This window comes from Benincasa hispida, chromosome 12, assembly GCF_027475165.1.
Source record: "Benincasa hispida cultivar pf3 chromosome 12, pf3_genome.v1.1, whole genome shotgun sequence".
In the NCBI taxonomy this organism is placed as follows: Eukaryota; Viridiplantae; Streptophyta; class Magnoliopsida; order Cucurbitales; family Cucurbitaceae; genus Benincasa; species Benincasa hispida.
The window spans coordinates 7,085,663-7,099,708 of record NC_143489.1 but is presented as its reverse complement, the minus strand read 5'-3'; the positions used below and the strand labels follow the sequence as shown (position 1 = coordinate 7,099,708).

General features: G+C 31.5%; 2 protein-coding genes and 1 long non-coding RNA gene across 3 annotated transcripts; 1 reads left to right on the top strand and 2 right to left on the bottom strand.

The window, feature by feature from the left end:
- Positions 1-2,503: 2,503 nt before the first annotated feature.
- Positions 2,504-4,734, bottom strand: LOC120067301 (putative CoA ligase CCL9). The gene is made up of 4 exons (XM_039018843.2): positions 4,534-4,734; positions 3,269-4,313; positions 3,038-3,141; positions 2,504-2,943 (listed from the first exon to the last, which is right to left on the bottom strand). Exons 1-4 carry the CDS (start codon positions 4,732-4,734, stop codon positions 2,752-2,754), a joined length of 1,542 nt encoding a protein of 513 aa, XP_038874771.1. The 3' UTR covers positions 2,504-2,751.
- On the top strand, positions 2,831-3,399 carry LOC150031734 (uncharacterized). Its single transcript, XR_016524994.1, has 2 exons — positions 2,831-2,972; positions 3,061-3,399. It is a non-coding gene; the product is annotated as an uncharacterized LOC150031734 (long non-coding RNA).
- A 6,819-nt stretch (positions 4,735-11,553) lies between the features above and the next one.
- On the bottom strand, positions 11,554-13,202 carry LOC120067993 (uncharacterized). Its single transcript, XM_039019651.2, has one exon. It carries the CDS (start codon positions 13,115-13,117, stop codon positions 11,783-11,785), a length of 1,335 nt encoding a protein of 444 aa, XP_038875579.1. The 5' UTR covers positions 13,118-13,202; the 3' UTR covers positions 11,554-11,782.
- Positions 13,203-14,046: the final 844 nt, after the last annotated feature.

Sequence of the window (14,046 nt, the reverse complement as noted above, 5' to 3'; positions counted from 1 at the left end):
TTCAATGACTATTGAAAAAAGTTAACATGACAGATCTACTGACATCCATATATAACTAATATTAAAAAACTAATAACATGAATATATAAGTAATTAAAATAGTATATTTAGCATAATATAAATATAAAAAAGTATTAAAAACAAAAAAACTAGTAAATAAAAAGTAAACTCACAAATTCAATAGCGGTTTTACTTTTTTTGCTCAAAGTGACAATGGTCCTTTTTTCTTTAATTTTTTTGTTATCCGATAACAAACACTATGAAAAAGTAGAGTATTGTGAGAATATGGATCTATAACTTATTTTTAATTTTTTTAAAAAAAGAATTTAGTTGAGTGAATGTTACCACTTTTTGGTTATTTGTTTCCTAAACAACAATAAAAACTATATAAAAAAAAAACATATAATAATACGAGAATAGTAACAAAATTTATAATTATTTTTAAAAGATTGAAATTTAGTAGAGGGAATGTAAAAACCTCACAATTTGATAGGTGAATGTGGAAGAAAAAAGATTTAGTAATAATTTTTGGGAGAAGAAGAAGGAAAAAAGTATGGGGGAGAGTAATTTGTGAGTTTGTAGACGTGTAAGAAACTAAAAATTGGAAGAGAGAAGAAGGGAGGGGTAGAGAGTAAGTAAAATAGAGGCAGAAAGAGTTATGAGAAGTGAGAGGTGAAGAGAGTTGTGGGATTTAAAAAAAGATAAGTCGAGTTTTCAATGTCCGTCCCATTGATTCGAGCAGGTGAAATGTATAAGCAACAATTGGGATTAAAAGTAACGGGTGGGGCAGACGTACCCAGGTCGAGACTTCAAGTCTCAAGACGGGTCAGCGTGGCAGGTGGTGGCAAGATGATTGGGTGATGTCCAAAAAAAGCTTACAAACTATCACAACTATCTAAATATTTTTAAAATTACCGTGTTTTATTAAATATTTCTTCAATTTGCAATATTAAAATAAAACATCCTCTTTTTTTTCCGATTTAAATTGGACATTTTTTTTTTGCCTTGCCATTTTTATACTCTATAATAATTTTTTTCTAAACAAAATAGGTATGCACCATAATAAATAATCTACTATAAGATACTTAATATTAGAATTTATTTTCAAGAGTATATACATACCTTGGTTTGTTTTGATTTTGATCGTTTTTTCTAATAAAAAACTTATTCGAAACAATATTTTTTTGATTCTCTCCAAACAAAAATCAAAATGTCCAATTTTATATAAACAAAGACCCGTTTGAATCGATTTGGTTCTTTCATTTTTTGTTTTTGTTTTTATCTTTGCCCTCTGGTTATAGGGACCAGGCCCGAATTTTTTTTTTTTTTTTTTTTTTTTTTTTTCTAAAAAAAGAAAAAGAAAAAATTATGCAAACATTGATCAGATGTGAATACGGACAAAAGATGGGACGAGGAGTGGACAACCATTGAGATTTAGGCCAATTTTCATTTTTGGCCAATTATTCTCTGGGTTTCTTTAGCTTCACGGGTTTTTAGTTTCTCCATTTGCTTTTCCTACCCTTTCGATGTTGAGATAATGTGAAGAAAATGTCAAATTTTATATAAATGTTGATGAAAATATTGTGTTAATGATTACTTTTCTTAAAAAAGAAAAATCTTAAAACCAATTTTATAATAATATTTAAATTAATAAATAAATATTTTATGATTTTAAAGTAAATTAATGGATTTATTATTTATTATTATATTTACAATATTAACAATTTTTTGTTTATTTTCTTATGTTTTGTAGATGTCGAATATATAAAAATTTAACAATATCAATAAAAATATTAATTATATCTTATTCTTATTTATTCGATTAATTGATTCTATTATTAAGTTAGAAGAGAAGTGTTTGTTTCGGTCTTATTGTTGAATGAAAGCTCAAAACAATGATTGGAAAAAGCATTAAAAGATTTTATATGGTCTGTTTTAACAACTTGTTTGTTTAATTATACCTATGATTTTAACCTTTCTAACCAAAATATAAAAATGTCAAAAGGAATATAACTCCATTGATATAATGTTTATTTTCATTAGGTAACAATTCAATTATTACAAATTGTAAAATTGTAAAATTAAATAATTATTTATTAAAATTAAAAGACTAAATTAATTAAAAAATTTAAGGTCTAAATTACTCTAACAAAAGATACTTTTTAATCTATATTAAAAACAAATACAAATATGAAACTTGAATCTTAAAATAAATACAAATATGAAACTTGAATCTTAAAATAATTATTTTAAAAGACAAAACTGCTAGCAATATTTTAAAATATAACAAAAAGAATCATGATCTACAATGATAGCCAAGTTAGATTCTGATATGTCTATAAAAATCTATTGAATTTGCTATATTTATAAATAAATTAGTTATTTTTCTTATATTTGAAAACAACTCATAATTAAATGAAAAAATCTTTAAACAAAAATACTTTACTTTCTTTCAAATTTTTGAATTAAAATTACAGCAACAAACTTACAAGACCTACCATGGTTTTCCGAATATTTTAAAATATATATATATATATTTTTATTTTTTTTTATTTTCTTTTAAATGCGTATATATATAACATAACAATATACGAACCCATCAACATCATCTTCGTGACTCCGTCCATTTCTTCACATGATTAGAGGCATAGATTAACAACCTCTCTGAGCTTTCCAATATAAAAAATAAAATAAAATAAAATAAAAGACTATTGCCGATCCGTGAGAAATGCACTTTCAAATTGAATCGGATCAAGCTTTAGCGGCAAGGAAATGCTCCGCCACGAATCGGCGTTGGATCTTTCCGCTAGCAGTTTTTGGCAGATAATCGGTGATGAACACCTTCTTCGGAACCTTGAAGGACGCTAGGTTTTTCTTGCAAAATTGCAGCACATCCGCTTCGTCAATCGAACTTCCTCCCCTTGGAATAATGGCACAATTGATCTGCCGAAGCATCGATAATAATTTAAAATGTATCTCACTAGTTGAATGAATTCGAATCGATTGAATTAAGAATCGAACGCTACGTTTTTCTTACCTCTTCTCCGTACTTCTCGTCAGGGACTCCGAAGGCGACGGCCTGAGCAATGTTGGCATGGGATAGAAGCACGGCGTCTACTTCAATCGGAGAGATCTTCTCACCTGAAACAAAACAGGGAAGATCAGAACAGAACAGATGAGTTTCCTTTCCTAGATGCAATTTTCATGTTGAATGGCGATTTGTTTATTTTATTTTGTTCGAATTTGATTTTATCGTTGAGTTCTGTACCTCCTCGGTTAATGAGTTCCTTGATCCGGCCGACGAGATGCAAGTATCCGTCGGAGTCGAAGAAGCCGACATCGCCCGTGTGGAACCATCCGAACATGAATGCTGCCTTATTAGCTTCCGGATTGTTCTTATATCCCTTCGTCACATTTGCTCCCCTAATACACACTTCTCCTTTAACACCTTCCGGTTGCATCACGCCGTTCTCGTCCAGAATAGCCATTTCTTGACCGATCGGTTTCCCTACCGATCCGGCTTTGTGTCCTCCGTCCTCCGGCAACGGATTGGACGCCATTAGATGCGACGCTTCGGTCATCGCGTAAGCCTCGAGAACCGGAGCTCCGAGTGATGTTTCCAATCGTTCCAAAACAGAAGGTGCTAACGACGCGCTACAGCTGCGAATGAACCGGAGCTTCGGATACGACGCCTCTGGCTTGCTGAAATGGCGGTCGAGTATGATTTGGTGAATCGTAGGGACCGCAGTGTACCACGTCGCGTTGTAGGCGATCATATCGGACCAAAACGTCGAAGCCGAGAATCGTCCGGCAGCTGGAAGAGTCACGGCGGCTCCGGCGATTAGCGACGATAGTAATCCTGCCATTAATCCGTGAACGTGGAACAACGGAAGAACGAGTACGGTTGAATCGGACTCCGAGAACTTGTACACCGATTTGATGTTTTGAACAGAGGCGGCGAGGTTTTGTTGAGTCAGCGGCACGCCCTTGGGCCGGCTGGTGGTGCCGGAGGTATGGAGGAAGAGTGCGGCGTCGGACGGATCGTTAACGATCTCCGCAATATTCGACTTCGTTTCGGTTGCAGACGGAAAGAGATCAATAAACTCATTGCCACTGGACAGATTCGCTTTTACTTGAGGAATATTAAGCTTTGTAGCAGCGGTTTGTGCCGATGGAATTCCTTCTTTCGATGTGATGAGAAGCTTCGATTCCGAGTCCGATAAGTAAAACTCGAACTCCTCCGCCGTGTAAGCCGGGTTTAATGGTGCAGCGGTGGCTCGGCATCGGATTACGGCCAAAAACATGATCACATACTGCAAGGGAAAAAAAACGCGTTAAAATTTCTGAATCGAAACTTTTCTCTTCTCTGTTTCTTAAAATTTTCTAATCATCATTTTCTCACGGGTGAATCAACGAGAATAATCCCCCTCAGACTTCATTCAGATTTAGAAAATATCTCTGCAATTGTGCAGAACCAAAGATACAGAGAATCACAAAAAGTAACATAGAAAATGGCGTACAAGACAGACGAACCTCAACAGTATTGGGGAAAGTGAGGGCCACAACATCGCCGGCCTTAACTCCGACATCCACCAAACAACCGGCGGCATGTACGACGAGTTCCTGCAACCGCTCATGAGTTAGGTCGAATTTTCCGGAGACAGAGAGAGCCCGGCGGCGAGGAAATTCAGAAGCTGCCTTCTTCAACAACCCAGTCAAGGTACAATTCTCCATCTCTCTCTGTGATTTCAGTATTGAAATGCTTGAAATTTGACGAATGATTGATTAAGTAAACTATGAACTAAAAATTTGAAGATGAAAAATCAACAAAAACACAAAAGAAACTAGAAAGAAGGTTGGAATTGGAAGTGTGTCCAGAATTCTGAGGTGGGTGATTTTCAAGAAGTAGGAAGAAAACATGATAATTATAGGGATTTTTGTAGGTAGAATTAGAAAGGTTTGGACTCGTGGAGGCTGAAACTGCACGCTTTTTCATCCCACGTGTCAGTCCCCAAATCTGAATTCAGTTTCTCCTTTGATCTTTCTTCGAAAGTTCCTTTTTTAAAAACTCTTTTGATTTTCTTTTTTCTTCTTCTTCTCAAAACTGTTCCAAAATTCTGATTTTAGACCGTTTGTGTTATATCATCTCCCACGTGTCAACACTTTCGATACTTTTTTTAATATTTGTTTGAAGTTGATATTAGAGATAAATCGACGGATCCGTGAGTTTTAACTTCAAGGTTGATAATTTAAATACGAGAAAATTTCTAATACTATATGAATATAAAAAATAAACGAATGTTTATCAATATCTATAAGTGACCACTAATGATAGACTGTGATATTTTGTTATATTTAAAAATATTTTAAACAATTTTCCTTTAATATATCTTAAAATTATTGATTATTTTTTTAGTTTGTTAACTTTTTAAATCTTTTTGATTAACTAAATGTTGACACTTATTAATATTCATGTATATATATATATTTTTAAGAAAATAAAACTATTATTTAACAATCTTAACGTGTAAGACACCTCTAATTAAATATGAAATTCCAAACATAATGAAGCATTAATTCTAGTTTTTTCATAGTGAGGGAAGAACAATAAATCAAGTCAACAAGAGCGTAGTTCAACTGACATAGTGTTCATACTATTAACTTTGTGATATGAGATTCGATTCTCCTACCTTACACTTAAATTTATAATAATAATAAAAAAAATCAGTTAAGTAGCTCATTCCATTGAGATCTTTAGGTATGAATGACAATTAAGTTTAATTTAAAATTCAAAACAAAATTAATGATATTAATTTAGAAAGAGAAAAAGGGAAGAATCAAAATTCAAAAATAGTGGACAGAAAAGTGCAAAGAATTTGTAAATGAATTGAATGGTCATCCGGTTTTGAATAAATATATGACTCGAAAGTTCTAATTCAATTTAGTCTTTTACTTTTATTTATTTATTAATTAATATACTTATTTCTTGGCCCTTTCTCTTTTTTGTTCTTTATCAACAACGGAATTAACCACTTGAAAATGACTAAATATGCGTTTTCTTTTTGGATAACTATTGACAAAAATATTTGTTTCTTTTTTAAAAAAAGCTTCAAACTTGTCCTTTTATAAAAACCGACTTAAAATTAATATTTACGTAAATGGTGAGTTAGTTACCATAATCACATTATCTCAAGTCAATTCTTAAAATATGAAGTTTATAATAGTGTTTCTCAAACATAACTGAAAGTCGTATAAAAGATTTATAGTACAAATATCAAATCAAATGTCTATTAATCATTAATCAACTACGGTTCAAAAGAATCAATTTTTAAAGATCATATATGGAATCTTTTTTTTTATTATTATTTTTTTTACTTCAAAGACAAAATACAAGGATATCATAATAAAGGTTCAAAATATTATTGTTGATGGAAATATATGTCTTAGTTTTACGAAAATTTCGATGGAAATATCAATAAAATTTCGATCTCGATAGATCTAATTCAAACAATAAATTTAAATTAATAAAGAAACACATTATGATCTTTAAACAAGTTAACATGTCTATTATTTATATTAGCGATCTTTTGTTCTTCAACTATTAAGTTTCGTGGATTTTTCTACAATATCGATTCATCTCTCATATCAATGTCGAACCCATGGAAATATGTAAATATCGATGGAAATATCACACGACGATGAAAATTTAATACAATGATCATAATTCCCTAATGAGAAGAATAACTTTTTGTTTACTAAATTTTTTGGAATAGATACGTTTAGTCCCTCATGTTTTAAATTGCCAGATTTAATAAAGAATGAATTAAAAAAATCATTATAAATCTCTTTTTGACAAGTTGGTGAAGTGGCACGATGAGTTAAAAAAAAATAAAAAAAAATCAATGTTTCTCTAATCACCCTTCTTTCTCTTCTCCTCCTCTTCGTTCTCCCTCTCTCGATTGCTCCTCTCTCTGGTTCATTCTACTCCCTCATGGAAAAACTGAAAAATAAATCGAAATTCTTCTTTTATCATTATAGAATAGAATCCTTCTTCTTCCCATTTACAATGCACCCATGAAAGTATCATTTCTCACCAGTTTTGTTCAGTAATCTTCTTATTTTTACATTTGTTGGTGAAATATATATATATTTCTCTCTTTTTGGCCATTGGAGAGGGAGGAAATAAGAGAAGAGGGGGAGAGAGAAGAGAGGTGTGAGAAACATTAAAAAAAAAACTTTTTTTTTCATTCATATTGCCACTTCAGCGATTAGTCATTTTTTTTTTCCTTTCAAATTTAATGTTTTTTTAAATAGAGGGCCCTCTTAAACACACGAGGCACTAAATTGGCCAATTAAAAATATAGGGACTAAATGTGCCTATTTTGAAATTTTTATAGACCAAAAAGATATTTTCCACTCAGATAATGATCATATCATATCTCAAAAACTTCACAATATGGCTTAAAAGATATAGATATAGGCAATTGTCCCATAATAATAATAATGAGGTTTAAACCCTATTTTGGTCATTGAATTTTGAATCTTATTCTATTTTAGTCTCTAAAATAACAGTTTTAGTCTTAAACTTTTAAAAAGTGTTTATTTTGATCTTTACTAATAAGATTTTGTTAACTCTTTGATGAAATTGCATCTAGCATGTGTTGGACAAAATGAAGGTAAAATAAAATGCAAACAACCAACATGCCAACGTACTGAATGACCCAAATCTTGACCGTAAAATAACTTTTGAGTTCAATAGAAAATTGTTTTACCATCTAATTCAAAATTGAAACCCTACATTTTTAAACGTGACTTATTTGGTAGCCTGTTCATTTAAGAATACAAGTCATCTGATCATTTTGTTTAAAAGAATATAATTTTAATAGTAGGAGCTAAAGTAAGCATCTTTTAAAAATTCAAAACTAGAATAGACATTTTTAAAAATTGAAAGATCAAAACAGAACAAGTTCAAAAATCCAGGAACCAAAATAGGATTTAAAGTAATGATGATGTAGAGAATTTAGGATTCCATCCAATCAGGCGAGTAAAATCGAAGTACATTGGGATTGAAAAGTGCCGAATTAAACTTTAGTAGCACAACAATCTTGAATGGCAGTGATATGATGAAAAAGCTGATTGTTCTTTTCTTTTGAAAATAAAAAGCTGGTTAGTGTAAACAATAAATGAGAAGATCTAGAGAACTCCATTTGAGATTGAGTGATTAAGAAATGAGCAAATATTAATGAATTGTACAATTTTGTATAGTTTCACTGTTGTAAGAAACCAATCTCCAACATTAATCTAAAATATTTGTTGGAAAAATTGGAGTATATAGCATATAACCAATACGTAAAATGAAAAATAGCAACAAAAATAAAACTTCTGATTTATAGCAAAGTTGCACTATATTTCTCAGTTTGCCCTTACTGTATAGAACATAATTAAAATTAGTTCAAATTTCAATGTAGTACAAAAACTTTGGCTCATAAACACTTGAACTAAAGATAATTTAAACTATAAACTATCCTAATTAAAAGCAAGATCAAACTAAAGAATAACAGATGTATTCTTCAAATTAAAAGGAAAAAAAAAATGAATAGCAGATGTGTCATTCTATTTTTATTTGAGTTTGATTTGAAGCATAAAAGTTTGCTATGCTTAGCAATTAATTATTTATTATAGCTCCAAGTTAATTTAGATTTTCTTACTAATGGTTAAAAAAAATTAAACCAACTAAAGATTAATGTTACAAAATCAAACTTGAACTCATATCAATCATTATTATCTTGCATGAAAAATAAAAATGAAAGGTAAGAAAGGAATATTAGGGGTTTTTGTAGGTAATACAAATTCTATTTTATATTTTCAGATTCAAAATTTAGCAAATATGGGCAGTACAAATTCTGAAAACAATATTTTTACATTTTCATTGTATCCAAATCATGAATTTTGAATTTTAAAGTGTAAAATTATATTACATAAAGATAAAAACAATTGAATTGCAGTATGTTATGTTATAAATTCAATTCATTTTTTGAAAAGTAAAATATGTATTATGTAATTTATTATAAATTATATATTATTACAAAATAATAATTATCGAAAGAAATTTAACATAAAATATGTTCATAAATAAATAAACAATAGTTTATTATCAACTAATATTTAGTGATTACAACAATTTGTATGGTTTATAAATATAATATCAATCACATTTTAAACAATTATTTAAATTAGCATTCAGTTTTTCAAATTTTTACTTTTAGATTCCCTATCAAACAGACTCTTAGTCTCGCATTAAATCATCATTCGCACTCCAGTAAGCTTTGGTCAATGAAGTTTAAAATTAGTAATAATTTATTCCATACGTTAAAATTTATTGGTTTTAATTTAAAAAATTATTAAACAGTTTATTTTCATCCATCAGCTTACAAATATTTTAGTTTAGTAATTAAACTTTACCTATGATTTTATTTGAGTTATTATTGCTTTTTTTAAAAAATAACTTGAGAAATTTGTATTAAAACAGCACACACAACATATGCTACATAACTTCAAATACATACCTATGTACAATAAACAATATCATTACTATTCTTATAGAAATTTTGCGAAAAGAAAAGAACGAATCTCAACAGCACTAAAAATTTAAAACAATATTTTAAGAAACATCCAAGCACTAAATTATGGATGGTCAACCAGTTTTGTGATTTGATATGAGCATAACTCAACTGACATTAATCGTATCGTGCACTATTGATTGAGATTAGAGATTCAATTTCCCACTTGTGTATATATATACGATCGTCTCAAAACACTTATTCAAGATTAATTTTTTTAAAACTATCATTAATTTTTAAAATGTAATTAATTTTTCTGATAGACTTGTGATACATTCAACATTTTTTAAGTTCACAAAGCTGATTCTTATAAGACCACTTTCCAATACTTTCAATCACATTGACGAATACAAAAAAGATGCAGATTAGAATAAGGACTCGTTAGAGAGGGAATAAAATGTTCAAAGATATAGATTTATAACACAATTCAAATTCAAATAAGCTATTAAAAGTTAAATGTAGATGCAATGCAACATTGAAATACCTTTTTGGTTATATATAATTTCTGGGTTAAAATACCAGTTTGGTGTTGGTAGTTCCATTTTGATGTCTATACAGTCGGAACATCCATATTTAGTCCTTCATAAAGTATCAATTAGTTTGCTCTTAACTTTTCACCTATCAATGGAAGAAAAAGGAACCAAAATGCCAGAATCATGGTTTGTAGGCAGAAATTTCAAAGGTTCTATTCTAGGTTAGGTCTAAACAAGGAGGAGGAGAGAGACAAAGGCAGATAAGGAAGAAGAGAGACAAAGGCAGATAAGGAAGAAGAAAGACAAAGAGAGGAAGACACCAAAAGCTGAAGCTAAATTAACTTATGAGAATTTATCAAACCAAACCAAATTTGTAATTAAACCTTTCACTACAAAGGTCCAACCCAATTAACCTTTTGTAATGCATCATCAGCCTATGTGCCTTCCTGGGATTTTATTAACTTTGAGACATAGAAGTTGTAGAGATCGATATGAAGGTTTTTTACCCCCCTATAAAAGTTACTTAGGACTGTTTTTAAGATTTATTCGAAGTACTTTTAAGTTATGAAAAATTGAAAGTACAACCACCAAAATGGACTAAGAAATAAAGTTCGGACTAAAATAATATTTGGGATTTTTGTACGGATGACCTTTTCACAAGCACCTTTATGATTAAAGATTCACATCTTTTGCTTACGTCAGAATACACTACCGCATTAGAGATGATCATGTCTATTGTAGCCCTAACGTAAAGAGTATCTCTATCGTGATCCTCGTAAATATTGGGTGAGAAAAATGAAGAATCATGATAAAGATGACCATCGTGTTAGGGTTATGATAGATATGTCCATCCCTAGTGCGATATGTTATAAAAGGCACGAGTGTGCGTAGAATATTAGATTTAATACGTTTATGGAGGACGGGTCATTATGCATAAAAACAGTAGTGATTCTATGAAAGGGTCATCCGTACAAAAAAACTCATAATATTTTAACCTAGTCTTTTTCCTCCACAAATTAATCTAAATCAATTAAATTACACCTGTATGTTTTACTTATCATCCTGACTAGCTCTATGCCCTTGAGAAGGGGTGTTAAAAAAAACACCAAATGACCTGAAAAGTTCGATCAACCCAACTCAACTTGTATGGTTTGGGTTGAGTTCTTTTCTAGATCTACCAATTTCATCACTCTTCCCCCCTCCCCCACTTCTTTCCAAGAACATCTATCATCACCAGAATGATCGTTACAGTGGTGACTGATTTCTTTTCTACGCTTTGTTCAACAGGTATCCTAATAACTTACATTTCCCCTTTCTACTTTTTGTCATTGCAATCTGCAAATCTTCATGACCAACTTCAAGATTTTGCTAGTTTTGTTGGGTTATCAAGTTGACTTGAGGCTAACATTACCAGGCAATCATAATTCACATCTGACTCAGTCGATGAGGAAAACAAAATGTAAAGAAACGGAAGTATTTTAACACAGATAAAGAGCAAACATCAAGCTTTCAGAATTTCCTTAACTAAGAACACAGTAGACATATAAATCAATCAGTTCATTTTCCAAACCTGATTAAAAAATGGAAAATGATTAAAGATACTCAAAATTTGCCACTTAAAAGTGGGTCGTATAAGCATACTTGGGTCATGAAGAAATTTTATAAAGAAGAGAATACCTTTAGAGCTCCTCAAGCTTCACTCATCTCTAACACTGATTTCAACTTCTTTGTCTTGACCTTTGTTCCACCGGCAGCTTTTAACTTCGAAACCCCACTCTTTTTTACCTTCTTCCCAGCAGATCCTTCTTCTTCAACAGAAAAAAAACCTTCCTTTTGCTTCATTTTATCTCCATCTTTCTTCTTCGTACTTATCTCATCCTTCTTTTGTTTGACACTACCATCCTTCTTTTTCATATCAATTGACTTATTTAATGTTTTCACGACGTTCAACTCAGTTTGAAGCTCTTCTTTCCCTTTGTTCACTCTACTCCGTTTCTTACCCTTCAATTCATCACTACCCATTTTGAGATTCTCACTAACCTCAACATTATCCATGTCTTCATCAAGATCACTGTCCGGTTCATCTTCATCAGACAACTCTCCGCCATTGCTGTCCATATAGCGAACTTCATGTATCCTCCCCTTCTTTTTGCTCAACTTTTTCTCTTTTTTGTTGCTAACCTTTACAGAGGTAGGACTCTTTCCTGCATCTTCTTTTTCTTTTTCTTTTTCCATTTCCTCTTCCTTCCCCTTCACGGAGGCCTCGATCTTAAACTTCAACTCCGGCACTGTTTGGTAAATTGGCAATGCAATAGATTCGAGGACCTTCAAATGAAACGACCGCACATTACTCCATTTCTTAGGCACAACCTCAGCAATGCCATCAATGGCCGCAATCACATTGCTCACAATCTCTTCAACTTCCATCGAAGTCTTCGCCACTTTCACCACACTGCAAGTCCCCGTCCTCAAATACAACAAACCCGATGAACAGCTCTTCTCGATCTGTTCTTTCCAATTCTGATGCCTCAAATTCAACGGCACCGGAATCTTCTTCTTTTTGTAAAAGTGCTTCCCCAACAGACTCGGCATTAGCGGAATAACCCGATCATCAGCGAAAAACATATCATACGAATCACAGAGCTTCCGTTTAGCTTCAAAAGGGCGGTAATCGGATTTAAGCTTCGACAACTTAATGACCTTCGAAATTGGGATATTTTCCGACTGGATTTTCTTCCTAGCGTGATCTTTGGTGAGATTGGACTTCGTTCTGTCATCGATTATGAGGCAGATTTCAGAAGAATCGGAGTGGAGGGAATGCGGAAGAGGGATTTTGTAAGGGTTTGTACGACCTTTGGGAGGTATTTTCTTGAGGGTCACGACAAGGTATAGAAAATCTTCCTGGTCGAAGAGTTGGGGCTTCTCTCGTTTAGAATTCCGCCATTGAAGGAGAGATTCGACAGCTTTCTCCGCCGTTTCCCGACGAACTCTGGAAGAAGGGGTAACAGAATCCGGCGAAGCCATGGCGACAAACTGAAGTAGTGGGGTTTTGGGGGAAAACGAAAATTTAGGGTTTTATATAAGAAAGGAAAATTAGGGCTGTATGTATCTTTTGCTTTTGTCTATATGCTTTTAGTGGGCTTTTTTACCATCGGCTCTAGTTTTGGGCCAAAATTTTTAAGAATCAATTTTAGATTTTTTTTTGGCTGACAAGGAAAAATTACAAAATTTAAAATTTCATTAGAAAAAAAAATGGCAAAAGTATTTCAAAACTATAAAAGTAGCCAAATGAATTCATCTAATAGAATATACTAATTAGTAAATTATAAAATTACGCTAAAAACAATCCAATTGAGCACAAATGAGAATGCAAAGATATATGACTTCAAAAACAACTCGAATACCATAATATACTATATTCATCTAAACATTCTAAAACCACAAATACACTCTATCTACTAAATTAGTTTTAGGGAGTTTCATCGTTTTCATTTCATGTGACTAGTTTGCTCATATGGTCTTGAAAGCTAACTTTAAACACTATCAATCACAAAAATGACGTTCAAAGTATAAACAAAAGCAAGAAACATGTATACGAACGACCAAGGTTAGTGATCTAGTGAGGGTGGTCGTCAAAAGCTAGACAAGAGGATAGAATTTAAGAAATGATTATTGAACAGATGATTGTAGACATAAGATTGGGGAGAGAGATAGATTTTGGAGGGTGGCTAAGTGAAGAAGATGTGATTTAGAGTTTTTTTTGTTATTTTATTTTATTTAGATTGTTAAATAATAATAATATTAATACTACTACTACTAATAAAATTTTAATTAAAAATTTACTAATTCCAAATCTTTTATCTAACTTAATTCAAAATTTTCAAATCACTTGTCAAATAAATTCAAATTAATCATCTTCTCCATTATATCAATTTTGGCTCCAAAAAATAAAA

What these genes read in the sequence shown, in the direction of transcription:
- LOC120067993 (XM_039019651.2), bottom strand. Translation starts at nt 13,117, where the DNA reads ATGGCTTCGCCGGATTCTGTTACCCCTTCTTCCAGAGTTCGTCGGGAA.
- LOC120067301 (XM_039018843.2), bottom strand. Translation starts at nt 4,734, where the DNA reads ATGGAGAATTGTACCTTGACTGGGTTGTTGAAGAAGGCAGCTTCTGAA. An exon ending in CTTTCCCCAATACTGTTGAG is followed by an intron (nt 4,314 to 4,533) that starts GTTCGTCTGTCT and finishes TTTCCCTTGCAG; the next exon opens with TATGTGATCATGTTTTTGGC. An exon ending in GGAACTCATTAACCGAGGAG is followed by an intron (nt 3,142 to 3,268) that starts GTACAGAACTCA and finishes GTTTTGTTTCAG; the next exon opens with GTGAGAAGATCTCTCCGATT.